At 38.7% G+C, this 17,937-nt stretch overlaps 1 protein-coding gene across 1 annotated transcript in view; it reads right to left on the bottom strand.

The window, feature by feature from the left end:
- PTPRG (protein tyrosine phosphatase receptor type G) overlaps window positions 1-17,937 on the bottom strand; it is a gene marked incomplete at its 3' end in the record, with an annotated part of 610,637 nt that overhangs the window by 111,731 nt on the left and 480,969 nt on the right. Inside the window, exon 6 of the mRNA XM_032868500.1 lies at window positions 10,176-10,271. Within this exon, the coding sequence (XP_032724391.1) occupies window positions 10,176-10,271 (96 nt within the window). The remainder of the gene's footprint in view (window positions 1-10,175; window positions 10,272-17,937) is intronic.

The raw sequence follows: 17,937 nt of genomic DNA, 5'->3' as shown, positions 1-17,937 counted from the left end.
AAGGGAGTTCCACTGATCTTTGAGGTTTTCAAACCAGCTCCTGCTGATTTCAAGTTCAAAGGCATTTGCACATGCTCTTACCTTTGTTTACTTTTCTGTGTCTGAAGGAAAGTTTTATCAAATCGGTGCTCCTTTCACAAACCACTGTAGTATCTGGAAGTAAATACCCATGTGGGCTCCTTAATTTAAAGGGGTTATAGGTGAGCCTGGAATATGTGGGCTGATGTAAAACAGGGCCAATTTAAATATTTTGGCATGCAAATCTTCATACCTTGTCTTTAAATCCCTGGTGATTATACCTTGTTTGGCCAGGGACTGGGGACTTCTCAGGCACGAAATTTTTAGTTACTCCTACAGCCATCAATGAGCAGAATAATGCAAACAGCTCCCCCAACCACTGAAATCAACACTTCACGTGCCCTCAAATACTTACTTGAGGACCATGAAGCAGGATTTCTCAATCTCAACACTGACATTTTGGGCCAGATACTTTTCTGCTGGGAGGGGCTGTCCTGTGTATTGTGGGACACTGGGTAAGTGGTTCTTATCTTTATCCATCACATGCCAGTAGCAATGACACCCCAATAGGATAATCAAGTGTCTCCAGACATAGCCACAAGGCAAAATCTCCTGTCCTCTCCCTCCTCCCCTATAAGAACCACTGTCATTAAAAAAGTTAATAAGTGACTGTTTAAATCTTTACCCCATCCTCTCACACTGTCCTTAATCTAACCACACCATTCATACTCTTTATACCTTTTATAAAGAAGAGGAAGCAAAAAAAAAAAAAAAAAAAAAGGCTGTGATCAAATGTATAAAATAATTACAGGCACAGAGCTTAAGAGAATTTAGAACAGAATCAAAGGTTTTCATTCTTCACAGAAAGGATAAGAACACAGTTTTAAGTCACAAGATAATAGCTCTTCAGGTACCAGCAAAATTAACACAGGCCCTGAAGAACCTCTATCCACGTGATAATTATCAGAACCAATGATATCTGCTTCTTTCTCTACCCTTTCAAACAGAATAGTAACTCCTCTGATTCGGTATTCCACTAAGAGCATAGACTGTGGAGATGAACTGTTGCTATTGAAATATTGGATTTAACATCTATTGGCCTGTGTAGGCTTGCAAAATTGACAATGAAAAGAAGCTCCATGCCTCAAGCTTCTGCAACTGTAAAAAGAGCGTAATAATTCCTTGAGGGGTCCCAGTAAAGGTTAAATAAGAGAATATTGAATATAGTCATTTTATTTTATTAGCATTTTCCATGAATTAAATCCATAATAGATACTAACTTTTATTAGCAGTATTTGTATTCTATTTATTTATTTTAAAGATTTAGAGAGAGGGTGGAGGTATGTGTATGCAGGAAGCAGGGGGAAGGGCAGGGAGACACAGAGAGAGAATGTCAAGCAGACTTCTTGCTGAGTGCAGAGCCTGATATAGGCTCAATCTTATGACCCTGAGATCATGACTTGAGCCAAAACCAAGAGTCCAGCACTTAACTGAATGAGCCACCCAAGTGCCAGATTCAACTAGGTCTAGGAGAGGGGAGGAAGAAGAAAAAGAACTACCACCTGCTTCTCTACCTGGGATGCAAAGTGCTTTAACTGTTCTCCCAAAAGTGTAGTCCACCAAATCATCTACTAGATCATACTCCAAGAAGAATAAGGCTAGGGAAAATGAGAATGGATCAGGAGTCAGGAAACTAGGCTTGTAGATGCCAAAGAGCTAGGGGATGATGGTCAACCTCTTAACCCCTCAGAGCTAGGTCTCTGAATTGTCCTGTTTGGTGGGTCATCATGGAGTTCCTTGCATTTTTTCTGAGACTATGACAATCAGATTCTACGACTTCTATGAGAACAAATGGCCCAAAGAACTAAATTCTAAACTAAATGACAGATTCTAAACTATTTTCACTTATTGAGATACAGAGGCAAACTAAATGACAGATTCTAAACTATTTTCACTTATTGAGATACAGAGGCAAAGTACTTGGTAACCATCCTTGAAGTGCAATGATTTAATTAAGGAAGATTTTCACACGGTCTTTTTCAAAGTCTCTTAATTATGTGATGCTTTGCCAATTATTAAATTGTCCTCCGTAATGTCTGTTAAGAGGAAATCTGAATTATAGGCCATTTGCAGACAAGAGATGTACTGAAAACACCTGATAGGCTATAAATTGAATGTTGTACATCCACAAATCTACTCCAAAATTGCATTTGAACATTAAAAATGACTCCAGCCTTCACTTAATGGTAAGTCGCATGAAATCAATTAGCTGTTAAAATAGTTTAATTGGAACATATGTATTTTAATTTTGTGTGTGTGTATAAAAAAAAAATCTTGCTAATCAACCCCAAACATTCTGAAATTACACTTCTAGGTAATGTAGTGAAAGAAGTGAACTTATAACTGGATAAAACCAAGGATGTAGAAAATGTGAGAAGGATGATATTCAAACAGCAGCAACCGGCAAGGAATAAATTAAGAATCCTATCAGTGTATGGCAAATATCCTGAAAAGCAGTCTCAGAAGGAAGTTTTATAACTCACCATCACTCACTGACTCAAACTCATAAGTTCTCCCACTGAAGAACAGTTACTGGGTTTTGGGGTGGGTGTTGGTAGATAGGTATAGTTAGTAATTCCTTTTCTCTTTTAGTTCTTTCCTTCCCTCCCTCTCTTCTTCTCCTTCCTTCCTTCCTTCCTTTCCTTTTTTTTCTATGTGATAGGGGCCCTTGTTTCACATCCGCAACAGGAATGGTCAAAAGTTAAAAAAAAAAAAAAATTAGAACTAACCACAGAACTGATAGCAAATGTATTCTTCATTTAAAAAGGGAAAAGATTCCTAGGGAATGGTTAAAAAAAAAAAAGAAATTCACAAATAGGAACTTGATACTTTAGAATGAAAATTTACCATTTTGAAAAATGTATGAGATATAATTGTATTTTTTACTTGATATTTCATCTCCCTTTATTGATCCTCCTTTCTTATTCCAGTAATAAAATGATGCTACCACTGAAAAAAGGATTCAGAGGCCAACTCTTTTCAAAACCTCCAGTTCCCCATTACTTTGCAGGCAGGCTAGTATTCTGAGGATACATTGACAATTTTCATAGAGAAAGGCACAGAAAAGGTGCTTAATAAATACCGCAGAATGAACAAATGAGTTAGCAAATGAGTGCATGAATAAATGAGAAAATACTGCATTTTGTTCAGTTAGAGAAACTGAAGGAGAAAAAGGGGGTCAGAGGAAGAAAAACACAAACATGTAAAGAATAACAAGAGCAAGGAAAAGCAAAGAGACCTACACAGAGGCGCCTTCAAACACACAGAAACTAACCCATCAACTATCACAAAGAGACCCCAGAAGGATACAAATAAGAAGCAACCAGAGGCAAGCCAGAAAAAAAAAATACAGAAAAATAATCCACAAAAGCCTCTCCATCCACCACCTACTGAGATAAAAGCATTCTGGTAAGAGATTTTATTTTTTATTATGTTTTAAAAGATTTACTTATTTATTTGAGAAAAAAAGAGATAGAGAGTGAGCGCCCACGCCCCGCAGGGGGAGAGGCAGAGGGAGAGAGAGAATCTCAATCAGACTCCATGTGGAACATGAGTCTGACACGGGGCTCAAACTCACAACCCTGAGATCATGACCTGGGCTGAAATCCAGTAGGACGCTCAACTGACTGAGCCACCCAGGTGCTCTAGTAAGAAACTTCATAAAAAACATTCTCTGATACAGATATATCCTTTTATTCTTGGCACTGAAACACTCCTTTGAGGCCTACTTTAAGACTTGTAAAGCCCTGTTGCCTTTTCACAACCACAGGCATAAATGGAGAAACATTCCTTTGTTGGCATGTCAGACCCAATGGAGTCCCACTACCATTGTCAGACGGTTACCATCCTCAGTGAATCAGGAGGCTTATAGCCTTCACGTTCATGTCCTTGACCTTATCAAGAGATGGTCTTAAATTTCTGCATGACCACAGTCCCTTTTAGGTGAAGCTTACACAACTACTAGACATCCTCCTCACAACACAGATGATTCATGTTATGGGAGGACCCCGAGAGGTTTCTGATAACTTAGCCCTACTCAATATCTATTTCCTGAATAGAAACTGAGGTCAAGGCATTGATAGGAGGGCAAGGGAAAGATGGGCGGTGGGGTACAAACGGAAGAGTTTGTACAAACTCAAAGAGTTTCTGTTGTTTTAGTCTCAGGTCCCTCACCTCCTGGGGCCAAAGTATCTACTAGATCACACTCCAAGAAGACCACCAAGAAGAACACCTGATACTCCCCAGCTGACGGGCTCTCCATTCAAGACGACAGAGCCTAAGTCTGTCTCCCCTGAATTCAGTTAAATAATGGCACAACCAAGCCACAGTATTAGTCACCTGCAAGAGATGCACTCATGAGTAAGTGAAGACTCCCAGTCCTCAATGATCTCACAGTACAAAGGCAGAAGCAAGCAAGTAAAGTAACAGCTTTAATGCGCAATGGAATGCTCAGAGAACAGCGGGTTAAAGGAAGGACGAATCCCATCTACCTGTGTGGGGAAGTGGGGGAGGCGAAATGCAGGGAAGTGGAGAAAAAGCCTTCCTTGCCAGCCCTAGATAGATGAGTCATCAAGAACTCCTCCTGCCTTCTCAAGGTCTATAAATAATCCCAGGTGCTGCCATTTCATTTAATTACTAAGCCTCTCCAGATGGAGAAAAATAATTAAGCAGTCTGTACCACCGACATGATATAAAGAATGGGTTAGCAACTTGTGAAACATTTGAGTTTTGAAGTTTGCTTTAGACTCTAAAGGGAGGGCAGAAATGAAAAGGGGGGCAACCACTGAACCAGAGGCATTAAGAGGAAAACCAAGCGACCACGGTCATATTCTGGGCAGAAATTTTAACAGGAATAGGAAAAACAAAAACAAAACAAAAAAACTGGAACAAGGGGGCTCAACATTGCCAGGAGGAATGAAACTGAAACATTAAATGAAGAAACTTCATTGAAGATCAGTTGTCAAAAAGAAACACTTTAAGACAATCTATAAATAAATCAGGAACCAATTTATTTCTTCAATGTACAAGACAGACGCCATTGACTGGGCTGCTAGATGCAGACATAATAAAAATTTTATATCTTTGTGTCTGATGCTAAGATTCTGAAGACACTCTACCCAGAAAGGTCTACCAAGGAGGCTGGTGAGAACAGCACATGAGAAAAGTTTCTAATTGTAGCTGCTTTAAAAAAAAATCATGCATTTATAATTCCATAGCCCAAGGGAATCAGGAAATATAAATAAAATTTTAGGCATTCCAACAATTACCACTAGGTAGTAAAACAAAGGAGATGCCCCCCTCAAATGATAAATTCAACAATAATCATGTGCTTCTTGAAAAAAACACAATCATCAAACCCATAAACCCATAGTGATCACAACTGCAAAAAGCTTGGGGATACCAACTTTGTAGGAGCACCAGATGGAAAGCCAGTAAGATGTCTGCACGGATTGAAGCCATGTGGATTCTGATGGGAAATGGAGGGAAGTGATCAACAAGGAAGGAGCAGTGAAGAAACAGTGGAAGAAAAAAAACAATTCAGATGGAGATGATGGAAGACTTCTTGGTCTAAAAACATCCAGGCTACCTAAGGTAAGGTCATTCTAAGAACCTGGTATTCTCTAGTCATAAACTTAAGCCAGAGCCAATCAAATCCTTTTGTGTGTTGTTTTCAAAGCAAAGCATCCTTCCACAAATTACCTAATCATTCGCCTGTCATTTCAGCTGTCTTGTCAACGTTAAGTTTTTAATATTTCTTTCTTTAAACAGATAAGCTAGGTAGAGTATTATCAGAATAACAGAATATTTTTCAAGAGTATTTTAATGGCATTTGGTATTTTACATTTTTACAGGAATTCAAATCAGGCTAACAGCAAAGAAGAGTAGAGATTCTACTTTAACAACAGAAGACAACAATTTTAATTTCTGTACTTCTATAAATTAGCTACACAGCACTTATTCTCTTTAGTGGTTTAATAGATATCTCCAGCCTTTGCCCATTCTTATTGTAAGTATTTGTTTTAAAAACCCTTTAAAATCAACCTCCCCCCTTACCATTCTCTTAGATCTTCTAGAGGGTTCCTGATCCAAAGATGTGTGTGAATTAGAATAAAGGTGTTTGTTCCTCTAGACACATTACTCACCAGTGCCTATGAAGTGAGCGAATCTTCTAGAACTGTGTGGCCTCAAATGTGCACGAGCATATGTGGTTGCTGTGATTCATTATTCTCCCTACATGGAAGTGGTCCCTCCTTCCTGCAATGGTGCTCCTATGAAGCACTTGGGGGAGACCTGGCTTACCTGAAAGATGCTTATCTTTCAGCATTGAGAATGACTTTCAACTCTGCAATCTAAAGATGTCAGGGACACCTGGGTGGCTTGGTCGGTTAAGCGTCCTACTCTTTTAATTTCAGCTCAGGTTATGATCTCAGGCTCACGAGATCAAGCCTTGCATCAGCTCCATGATGGGTGTGGAGCCTGCTTAGAGTTCTCTCTCTACCCCTATTGCTATCCCTCGCTCAGCCCCTGTCTCTCCCTCACCGTCCCCCCGCAACTTGTTTTTTCTCTTTTGCTCTCTTAAAAAAAAAAAAAAAAAAAAGATATCAGTCACCATTTAAATTACTGGTGCTCAGGTTGGGGGTCATGATCTTATTAAGATCATGTTGACATGAAGGCATAAAGATAGTGCTGCGATGGGAATGTAGGCTCCCTCTGCAGTCACAGACAGCCCCTACTCGCATCTCAATCACTGCTACATCATCAGGACATTTTATGTAATATCTTCCACCTTCAACTGAAGAAGAGAACAGTAAATGCTATGTAGGTTCAACAAGCATGCCTGTGAGCTACAAGAGAACCACCTGCAGTGGTTCTAGGCGAGGCCAACATACAGTTCATTGGTCAACCATGTGCACACCAGGCCTGGGCTTGTTTCAGTGCTTTGGAAACATTAAGAACTTTATAATATCCAATCACAGCAAAGGCAGCGGGAGAGCTGAAATCATGCAAAATAACGGGCACATAAGGAAGAAAAGAGAAACAAAGATACTGAAAATTTGAAGGTGTAAGAACATCATTCTAGGGTACAGAGTAAGTTAACATCAGGACAACAACATCTACATGGAACTCAGCCTTGCCTAGACATGCACCTGTCATTTACATCACGTCACTCTGGATAATTAATATGTGTGTTTATAAGCACCAAGTCAGCACACAGCCTCTTTACAAATATAAGGCTTTCTCCACTCACCTCTCACTAGCCATTATCACATGCGACCCTGACAGTGAGGTCCTAGTGGGCAGGAGTTGCTTGCATTTATTTTACTTAATGTAGCAACTACTGCCTTCCCTGGCACTGAATCAGTGCTGAGTAGATGATAAATACCTCCTCAATACCAAAATGCAAGATATCAGGTTTGAATTTGAAAATATATATGAAGATTTATCTGATTACTTGGGGGAAGAAATTTAACAATCTTACAGCAAACCACAAAGATCTCGAAGTATTGAATGTTATTAGACTTAAAAAACAGCAACACTATCTTCCTCTCCATTGCTTGAACAAAGATGTATAAATGCATATGTGGACTTATGAGGGAAACAAAAGAAGCTGCTCAACACTGTTGGCATCTAAAAAAAAATTCTGTTCTATTTTACGTTATCTACCTTCTGTGCTGTGTACACAGGGCAGCAACCCAAAATTTTTAGAAGGATTTATCAGATAAAATATATCTTTGCATGTGAACTAGTCATCATGCCCTAGAAATACTTTAAAAATTTAAAACCTGCATTTCACACTGAGGTGTTCTGCTGGTTTGTACACCAATGGGCTTTACCTGCCTAACTGGTCTTACATTTCACAACAGTTTATAGAGCTGGAAAGCACAGAAACCTTCTGCATAGCACATATTATGAACTGGTTCTTCCAGGACTCACAGAAACATTTTTAATCTTTGTTTTCCTATAAGAAAGGTGACCTATACAGTAAGACCTGGTTGGGCTGGGCATGCGTGGGCAGGATAGAAGGAGGAGAGGGTTGATTTGATGGTGTAGCTATAGTAGAGGTATCGCTACAAGAAAATATACTGTCCAAGAGGACAATCACAGAAAACAAGGGATTAACCACGGAAGTGGGTACGGTTCAAGAATGGCTCAAGTGACCTCAGTATTGCATAAGGCAAACTGATCATGGTTTAGATGCAGAAAGGGTATAGATAGATAGAACCCAAGGAACCTGCCCACAGGGCAGTGCCCAAAACAGCCCTCTGTTCATGCGAAGAAGACCCATATACTATAGGCCTCCATCCCATAGAAAAAGAATTGCATGGATATGGATACAGACTTTATTTGGCATTAAAAATGTCTACTATGTGCCAGAACCCATGTTAGGGGCTTCATTTAATGACTACTTACAATCTTAATGGTATAGACAGAAGCTGCTATCCCCATTTCACAGGTAAGAATACTGAGGCTGGAAAGTTTAAATAACTCCATCACCATTATGCAGCTATTAAGTAGAGACGGGACTCAAAAGCACATAGTTTTGATGCTAGTGAATGAGTTTTTAAAACATGATGCTCAACTGATTTATGAAAGTAATCAGGGAAAAGAGATGTAGTGGAAAAACAATGGGGAGATCAACCAAATACATAAACAGATAACTTACAAAATATCAGACCATGAGCCATGGTAAGAAATATGTTTTGTAACATGACCAAGTTACACACCCACTATGCCTCTCTATATAAAAGCAACTAAAAAAAGGTCCTACCAAAAACAAACAAACAAACAAACAAACAAACAAAATTTACCCTTATTATGAGTAATACACTCTGGTATATTCTGATTATTTTTTCCGCTCCATCATTATTCTAAAAGTACTGGCAGGATTTACTAAAATTATTTCATGGCCCACTAGTAGGTCAGAACCCACAGTTTGAAAAACAGTGCCATAACCAATCCTAATGACCACCACTCTTACGGTTTCTGAGGTTTAGGTAGAATATTGGGTTTTTCAGTTTTCCATAAATAATCTTCCATTTGAACCTTTATCCATGAAAGTAAAGGGGGAAATGTAGTTAAAAGGTAGTGAGAGCACTGGATAGAATTGTCTATCATATGTCATATGCTAAAAAGAGAGGTGAAATTAACATACTCCAAACAAGAATGGGTCCATCTCAAAGACAAAGAAGCTTGCCCCAAAAGGCAGAGGTTAAAGACCCATGATGGGAAAGGTTCTGATGTCTTAAATATTCCTTTGAGTTGTCAGAAAGATATCATTGTCCAACAATGACTCACTGATGAAAGAAACACTGGTATGTAGACTTCAGGCAAATTTTAAGACTGAAAGAAAAGTCACATACCTACTGCTTAGGTTACTTTCCGCCCAAAAAAGCACCACGTCTCCTCTCAGTTACTGTTTCAAGACACTTGATGGTTGACACTACTTCAATTTGATGTGAATTAATAAAAAGCCTGGACAGTATTATCCAATGGAAGGATACAATGTTTGGCTTCTAGCTATAGAACCAACATACGAGCCAGAAGAAAAACTCACTATGACCAGAATAAAAAAGAGAAAGAAAGTATGGAAGTTCATAAAGGTACTAGCTTGGAAATGGTCTCAGTGAAAACTTTTGTTACCATGGGGATTTCTGGGAGGGAAAGAAAGGGGGTCTCTTCAGAGAAGTGACTGATGCTATTTATTAATCTATTTGCAAGTCATGTCAAATTTTAAAGTTGCTCCAAAGAAAATCACATTTTTTTTTTTTTTTGCATCAGCCTTTTAATATGCTGGAGGAACCTGTTCAAAACGCTTCAGCAGTGATGTAACTTAGATGATAAATGTGTTCTTCAATCTGTGCACCAGTCAAGTAGCAATAAAATCAGAATAATTCATGCAAAAATTTTCATTATGTTTCTCAACATACTTATTTACATTTTAAATCACACATTAGACAATATGAAATATCTTTCATTTAGACAGGTGTGAACTAGAAAACAGATGCATTCATTAGACACAGAACAATTCGGCGAATTAAAAAAAAAAGTACTCAGAGAACTCTCTGGTTGAAGTACTTGAGCCACCATTAACTTACTTGAAAAAATATGGCCATGGCTCCGATTATTCTGTTTTCTGAAATTGCGGTTTGAAAGCTGTCAAAGTCATCTGGATTATAAAAGAAAATCTGCATCTGTAAAAGACAATTAAAATATGTATTAGGAAGATTTCAAGCCTAGACACAAGTAGACAGAATAGCACGAGGGACCCAGATTCCTCACTTCCTCAGATTTGGCCAAATATATTCACCTATCCATATTTTTCCTTTGCTAAAGTATCTAAGAGCAAACCCCAGACACTGTATCATTTTCTCCTTACAAACCGCACAATCACACATTTTCTCACAGAAGTGCCGTCCTGCTACTCAAAAGAATGCTGACACCTGATTGCCTGATATTCGTGTCATGGTGAAAGTTCCCATAGTATTACGGAGCAAAATTTTAATGGAGTAAAACATCCTGAAGTTAAAAAAAAAAAATAACTAAGCCTATGAGATGCAGTTCACATGCTTAAATTATAGATACTTAAATGGGCACATCTTTATAAGCAATACTCTTGGAGGAATTTGAAGGGGGCAATAGCCCAAATGGAGTCTTTCAGTGAATCCACAAGAAATTTCATGGTAATAATAATACTTGACATTTTCCAATTTGCAAAACTGTACCATAGATTATTTTACTTAATTCATGTAACAATCAATCCCTATGAAGAAAGGGCAGAAATGACTACCCTCAGTGATTTGAAGAAATCAGATGAAGACACAGTGCTTCAGAAAGTTGATGTTAACTTGGCTAAGATTGAACATCCGAGAAAAACTATAAAATCCAGCTGCTCTCATTGGAACTGTAAATACTTTCTCTTATATTTGGGTAGGGTTTCTTACTCAAAAGCAGAATACAGACAAATCAACTTAAAATCATTACATGATCTTAATGCGTGAAGAGTCTTTGCTATTTAGTACACTGCAGAGAGCAAATATGGACCATGGAATGTTCTCGAAAGAATACATACATAATACAAAGAACAGCTTTGGGTTTTATTCTAGCTTCTTCATTTACTTGCCTGTAGACCTCACACAAACAAGTCTAATTCAAAGTATCAGCTTCCTCATGTATAGAATCAAGTATTTACCCTTGGTAGGGTGGGTGTGGAGATCCAACAAGTCACTGTAGTGTACAGTATGTAGAAGCATCATGCCTACACTTCAACTGTGCCAGCAAATCACTATCATCATCATCATCATCATCATCATCATCATATTTCAAGGTTAGCATCTGGCAGACACTGTAAAATTTCTAATAAGACTGTGATTCCCCTGAATCTTCTGGAATGACCCTACTCCTTACAGAAAATCCAATCTCCTCTATCATTCATCAGGTCCTCCCTATTTTCCAAATGACATGATGCTATTCTCCACAACAAACTGAACCACCACACCCCAGAGTGAATTTGCAGATAGGATACTGAATGCTAAATTCCCAGAGGGGGAAGCTAAGTCAGAAAAACTAGCTCAAGTATAGGTCAAAGGTTAAACAGAGCTAAATTACTTGAGACTGTTAAGAATAAAGTGACACTTCTTTTCTGAAGGCTAAAATCAGGTGGTCCAATCAGGATACTTTCTAGGAAAAGTCAGGCACCCAAGTGGATGAAAGAAAAATGGGTAGATTCCTTTGAAGGACTTTCCTTCTTACAGTGAATTATTTTTCTTACACTGTGAATTCTCACTGATTCTGGCAGCCTCTTAAAAATGTGTTGCCTTTAGGTTTGGACAGCTTTAGACATCATGCATTTACACTGAGAACACACCTTTCAATGAGGTGCAGATTAAAAGAGTTTAATACTTAGGTGAATTGCTTTGGGTACAATGCTGCGAACACAAGAAAGAAACACTACACAAGTATATTCAGAAAATACACCTCAGTTTCCTTTTAAAACTCAGTCCCTCAAATTAAGTAAGTTCACAGAAGTTTTTCTTATTCTACAGCCCACGAGCAGCAGTGGCATTGTTTAATGCATCACCTGAATAGTGTGTGATACAAAATACTTTAAGACCTCTTCAAGGGCATTTTCATTTATGACCGGGTGAGGAAATTCATTTTCAGAAAATGTCTTTGAGTCATGGCTCCACCCAGCAGAATAATAAAATGTCTCATAAAGAGAACAGTAGCAGAAGTCTGAAATATCAATTTTCCTTGCTTTTTCTCTCGAGTTGTAGCCTGCTGAATTAGGTTAACTTTTGAAGCTATCTTAAATATGAAGAGTAAGGAGTGGATGGAGTTTTGCTGAGTGAACTGGACTTTAAAATCGCTTTGTTGTTATTGCTGATGAGATAAATGGGGGCAGAAGCTGAACACCTGTTTCCCAAAACCATCTCTGAAAGGTGTTGGGTTGTCTATAAAATATAATCAGGAGCCCACTGGCTTTCTGTATCTGACCTCAAAAGCCATACCCAGAGTCCTCTCCCATCACAAGAGTGTTCTTCCTAATAAAGTGAATCTAAGTCATGTTTATTTGTATCAGTGTATCAGTCCTTCTCCTGAAAAATCACGGTACACAACAACTGAAGGAAAAGACTGGGAAAGTCTGGCAACAGAATGGTCTATGAACTCTTCCACGCAGCCTTTACCAGGAACCCCGATTATTTATATTTTATCCCATTTGCATTCAATCTCTCTCTCTCTCTCTCTCGTCTGCACATACAGATACACAATTTCTTTTTATGAATCACCGGGTAGCAAGTGGGAGAAAATATGCCCCTTTACCGCTAAATACTTAAGTGTATAATTTCTAAGAATCAGGACAGTCTCTTATATAAGCACAGTATAATTATTCAAATTAGCAAATTTCACTTGATGCAATACTATTATCTCATTCACAATCCATTTCTAATTTTGGCAAATGCCCAAATAAAGTCCATTACAGATCATTATTCTGGTTCTTAGTTCAGGAATCCAATTTAGAATCAAACTGTGCATTTCGTTGTTACATCTCTTTATACTGACCCCTCCCGCCCCCACACCCATCTGGGACAGTTACTCAGTCCTCCTTTATTTGAACAGTGTGAAGTGTGCAGGTCAGTTGTTAGGTACAATCAGGGTCTGTCTCATAGGTTCTCATGATTGAATTCAGGTGATGCATTCAGGGCAAGTTTCCACAGGACTGACATTGTCTTCATGACGCACCATATCGGGAAGTACACCCTGCGGATTTCTCCCAATAGGAGGGGTGTTTAACCTCATCGTATGGTTAAGTTGATGTCTGGCGGCCTTCTCCACTATCAAGTCATTAATTTTCCTTTTATAATTAAAAACAGTTTTTAGGGAGCTACTTGAGATTACATAAATACACTGTTCGTCATTGAACGTTCATCTGCTAGTCTCAGCATTCATTGATGAATTTCTAAGTGCACTACCCCCTCTATGGGCATGAATGGGATTCTCGTGAAAGGAATAGCTTTCCCTTCTCCACAGTTTATTTATCCATTCATTCATTTATTTAAATCCACATGAAATCACTTATTTTGTCTTATTCAATGGGTTATAATACATTACCATTATTTATTTTAATGTACAAACTGTCTCAATAGATCTTTTGCACACTAGGAACCCTTCCAAATGTACTCTTGTCCTTCTGCTATGTTCTCATCGTTTTATATTTTTTATATTTTATATTTTTTGTATATTTATATTTTATATTTTTACATGTTATATTTTTTAGCATCTCCTTATTAGCTGACACAGACGTTCTAGACTGATCTTGTATTTTCCCCGTTCCAACACTAAAATTGGTCATAACTTGGGTGAGTTCTGGTTCCTTTTAACAAGGAATGGTATTTAAAAGCATTATATCCTTACGTCAGTATTTTCCAAATATGTTTCCAATTAGAACATTTGGTCCTTCAAGAAAACTATATACCTTAAGGCTCAGTAACTCTATTCCAACCAGGACCTTCCTTCCATGGGAAGGAGAGCTGGATCAACTTCATATAAATGGGTGTCATTCTACCATGCAGAGTGTCACGAGACACATAAGTCTCCTTAGTCCCAGAAACAAACCATATTAAGATCAACTAAAAAGGGGCACCTGGGTGGCTCAGTGGGTGAAAGTCTCTGCCTTCAGCTCCGGTCATGATCCCAGGGTCCTGTGATTGAACCCTGCATCGGGCTCTCAGCTCAGCAGGGAGCCTGCTTCCCCCACCCCCTGCCTGCCTCTCTGCCTACTTGTGACTGTCAAATAAATAAATAAAATCTTAAAAAAAAAAGATGATTAACTAAAAAGCCACTGGTAGACTATGTACCAGTGCACAGTCAAGGGACCAGTTCTTCAAAATCCTTCAAATTCATGAACAAGCCTCACAGACCCGGATGGATCATTTAGTTCTACCTTGTAAAATGGCTGGACGGGAAAAATATTTCTCTAGCCAGGTCAGGGTGATAGAAAAAACAGAGGATCACATAGTATGACCTGACATTTGTAAAACAGAATTTCACAAAGAGGAAAAGCCCTACCAATGACCAGGAGGCTTATGCCAAAATATGGGTATGGAAAGTGCCTGAATGAACAGTAAAACCTCCAAGTAATGGGAGGGGGATGAAATGGATAGTGTGAGCATAAGTTTGACCAAGGTCAATGCTCCACTGTTGAAGGGTACTAGCATGATGCATAGAGAGTCACAACAAAATGCCCACTTAGCGTCTTCCCCTTTCTCTTGCCTTGAGCCATTTTCCCCCCTCATAGTTAAAATGACTCTAGGTGCAATTTGATAGAAAAACTATCTTTATGCCTGGTTTCCAACTGTATCACTAGTTGTGTTAAGCTGAATGAATGCAAAGCAACAAATCTGAAAACTAGATCCTTCTATATTTTTATTAATTCTGTTATGTTCTACATATTTAGGGAGTCCTCACTGTATGCCAGGGACTGTGCTATCATGCATGAATAGTCACTGAGGCAGGTACCACCATGATTTTCACTTTACAGCCAGAAACCCAGGATTTCCAAAATTTAGAAAGCAGTTAACGAAGAGGGAGAGGGACTGTCATAGGAACTTAATCTTTCTAATCCTAGAGTTCAGGTCTTAATTACAGGGCTTCCTTACAAGGACAAGTGTATTTGCTTACTACCCATTATGTATAAGGTACTATGACAGATGAAGACCCATTTTGTGCTTAGAAAGAGTGAAATATCAATAATAAGGGGTGTCTTGGTGGCTCAGTTGGTTAAGCATTTGCCTTCCACTCAGGTCCTGATCCTGGGGTCTGGGGGATCAAACCCCACGTGGAGTCAGGCTTCCTGCTCAGTGGAGAGTCTGCTTCTCTCTCTCCTTGGCCCCTCCTCCTCAGCTCATGCTTTGTCTCTCTCAAATAAATAAATAAAATCTTTTTTAAAAAAGAAATATCCATTTCTCTGTTGAAGGGCATCTTGGCTCCTCTTTCCATAGTTTGGCAACTGTGGCCATTGCTGCTATGAACACTGGGGTAGAGATGGCCCTTCTTTTCACTACATCTGTATCTTTGGGGTAAATACCCAGTAGTGCAATTGCAGGGTCATAGGGTAGCTCTATTTTTAATTTCTTAAGGGATCTCCACAGTTTTCCAAAGTGGCTGCACCAACTTGCATTCCCACCAACAGTATAAGAGGGTTCCCCTTTCTCCACATCCTCTCTAACACATGTTGTTTACTGTCTTGTTAATTTTGGCCATTCTAACTGATGTAAGGTGGTATCTCCATGTGATTTTGATTTGAATTTCCCTTGGAACATTGAAAAAAATAAAATGAAGTTAAAAAAAAGAAATATCAATAATGAAAGGTTATTATTTTTTTTTAAATGCCAAAGTTAGAATCATAGGTAAATGTATCACAAAAAAACGTAGGCCAATGAATGGCTCTTGGAAAAGTGAGGCATGTAGTAAATGAATACTAAAATAATGCGGGTGATGGGTTAGAGGGGACATTTCCTTTATGATGGACTTTCTACCTTCTAATGTTATAGCTGTGTGCATAAGTCAGCTCTCACATCTCCATGATAATGGAGACAAGAGGCAATGACCCCAACATGGGTGGAAAAATCCAACACTGACTTCTCCAGTGATTTAGAAAGCTCTACATTTTAATTTCAAACAACTGGTATTTCTACAACAGGCTTCCCACATACCTATGCGCCCAAGCAAAAAAAACGATAAATTAAGTAAGGAAAGAACATGCAGACAGTTCAGAGGAAAGGCAATCTACTGAAAGATTCCCTAGCCATTTCCTGATACTGTTGGGCACCTTCAGTGGAGTGGAAGAATACACATCAGAACAGCTACAGGAGAAAAATGGACAGAGATGAAATGTAAATGGGACAAGATAAAGACAGTAACAAGAAAGGCAACAGCGACATTAAAAACCATACAGGAGGCAGTAGACAGCAGCACCAAAGAGGTGAAATGTATTTTTCTGATCATGCGTGGCATCGACCTGGAGTAAGCCAGCTGAGAACATAGTGGAGGGCTAGAAACACATGCCCAAGTATAAAAATGTGCAGTAAAGGCAAAGCACAATTCCAAGCACAGTTAAGGATCGGCTGGTTCCACCTGCTGGATCACTTGGCTAGGATGATGTCAGAATTGAAGCTTTTGCACAATAACTTCTTAGTCTAACTTGATTTGTAGACTGTGCAGCACCGTAACTGCTATGAAGCCAAATCACAGACACTCAACACTGCACGTTCTACTTCTTTAATTCTGCCACTGCCATCAGCCAGGAAGATCGAGGCAGGCAGGAAGTACATGGGCCGAGTCAAAGCTAGGGCTTTCAGAGGGCTGCTCCTTGTAAATAGTAGTAACTGATTTTTGGTGTGAATAACATGGGTGGGGGCTCAGTGTGGTAGGAAGCAAGGACAGACAACCGATAAATCCAAAACCAATGTAATGAGTTTCTTCCTATATATAAGAAAAAAGAACAAGATGAATAGCAAGGAGGATCAGAATACTAAAAGAATGAATGGATTTAAACTACTGGAGAAAATGCTCAGGAACGTGCAGACGCCAAAATCACAGGGAAATGCTAAGTGGCTCCAGGTACGGTTCTGCTAAACACCATAGATTATATTATTTTCTCCTTGATCTGTGAGAAATTCAAACCATTTTCTACCTAAGTAAGTAGGCTGAAATTTTGATACTCTAACAAAAGAAAACCTAGTCATTCAAATTATGGAAAGCATGATAAAAACATGCTATATATAGCATATAGAAATAGACGACACAAACATTCTGAATTCAGAATCATTATACGGGCATTTTGTTTTATATCATGAACAGTTTTTACCCTCAGTTACTTTTTAAAAGGATCATTATTATATTTTTAACTCTGTGATAGTTATTTTATATGTCAATTGTCTAGGCCGTGCTGCCCAGCTGTTAGGTTAAACATTGTAGATGTTATTACAAAGGTATTTTTTAGATGTGATTAATATTTGAATCTGTAGATTCTAAGTCAAGCAGATTACCCTCCATAATGTGGTGGGTCTCATCCAATCAGGTGAAAGTGTAAAGTGTCCCTAAGTGGAAAGAATTGTTTCTCCAGATTCTAACACAGAGATTCTGCCTCGGTTTCCAGCCATCACATTTAAGACTACAACATCAACTCTTGTTGGAATTTCTAGGCTGCTCTGCAAATTTTGGACTTGACTGCCCCCACAACTGAATGAGACACCCCCAAAGTTAGGACTGATTTTAAGCACCTATATATGACATATGTACAAGTGACTGTATCACATTCCAAACTATTCTGCAAACCAGTTACTTTTTGAGCTTCCT

Source organism: Lontra canadensis, unplaced genomic scaffold (assembly GCF_010015895.1).
Source record: "Lontra canadensis isolate GAN:19392208 unplaced genomic scaffold, GSC_riverotter_1.0 scaffold35, whole genome shotgun sequence".
Taxonomy (NCBI): domain Eukaryota; kingdom Metazoa; phylum Chordata; class Mammalia; order Carnivora; family Mustelidae; genus Lontra; species Lontra canadensis.
Note: the sequence above shows the minus strand (reverse complement) of the source record. Positions and strands in the feature narration are given on the sequence as shown.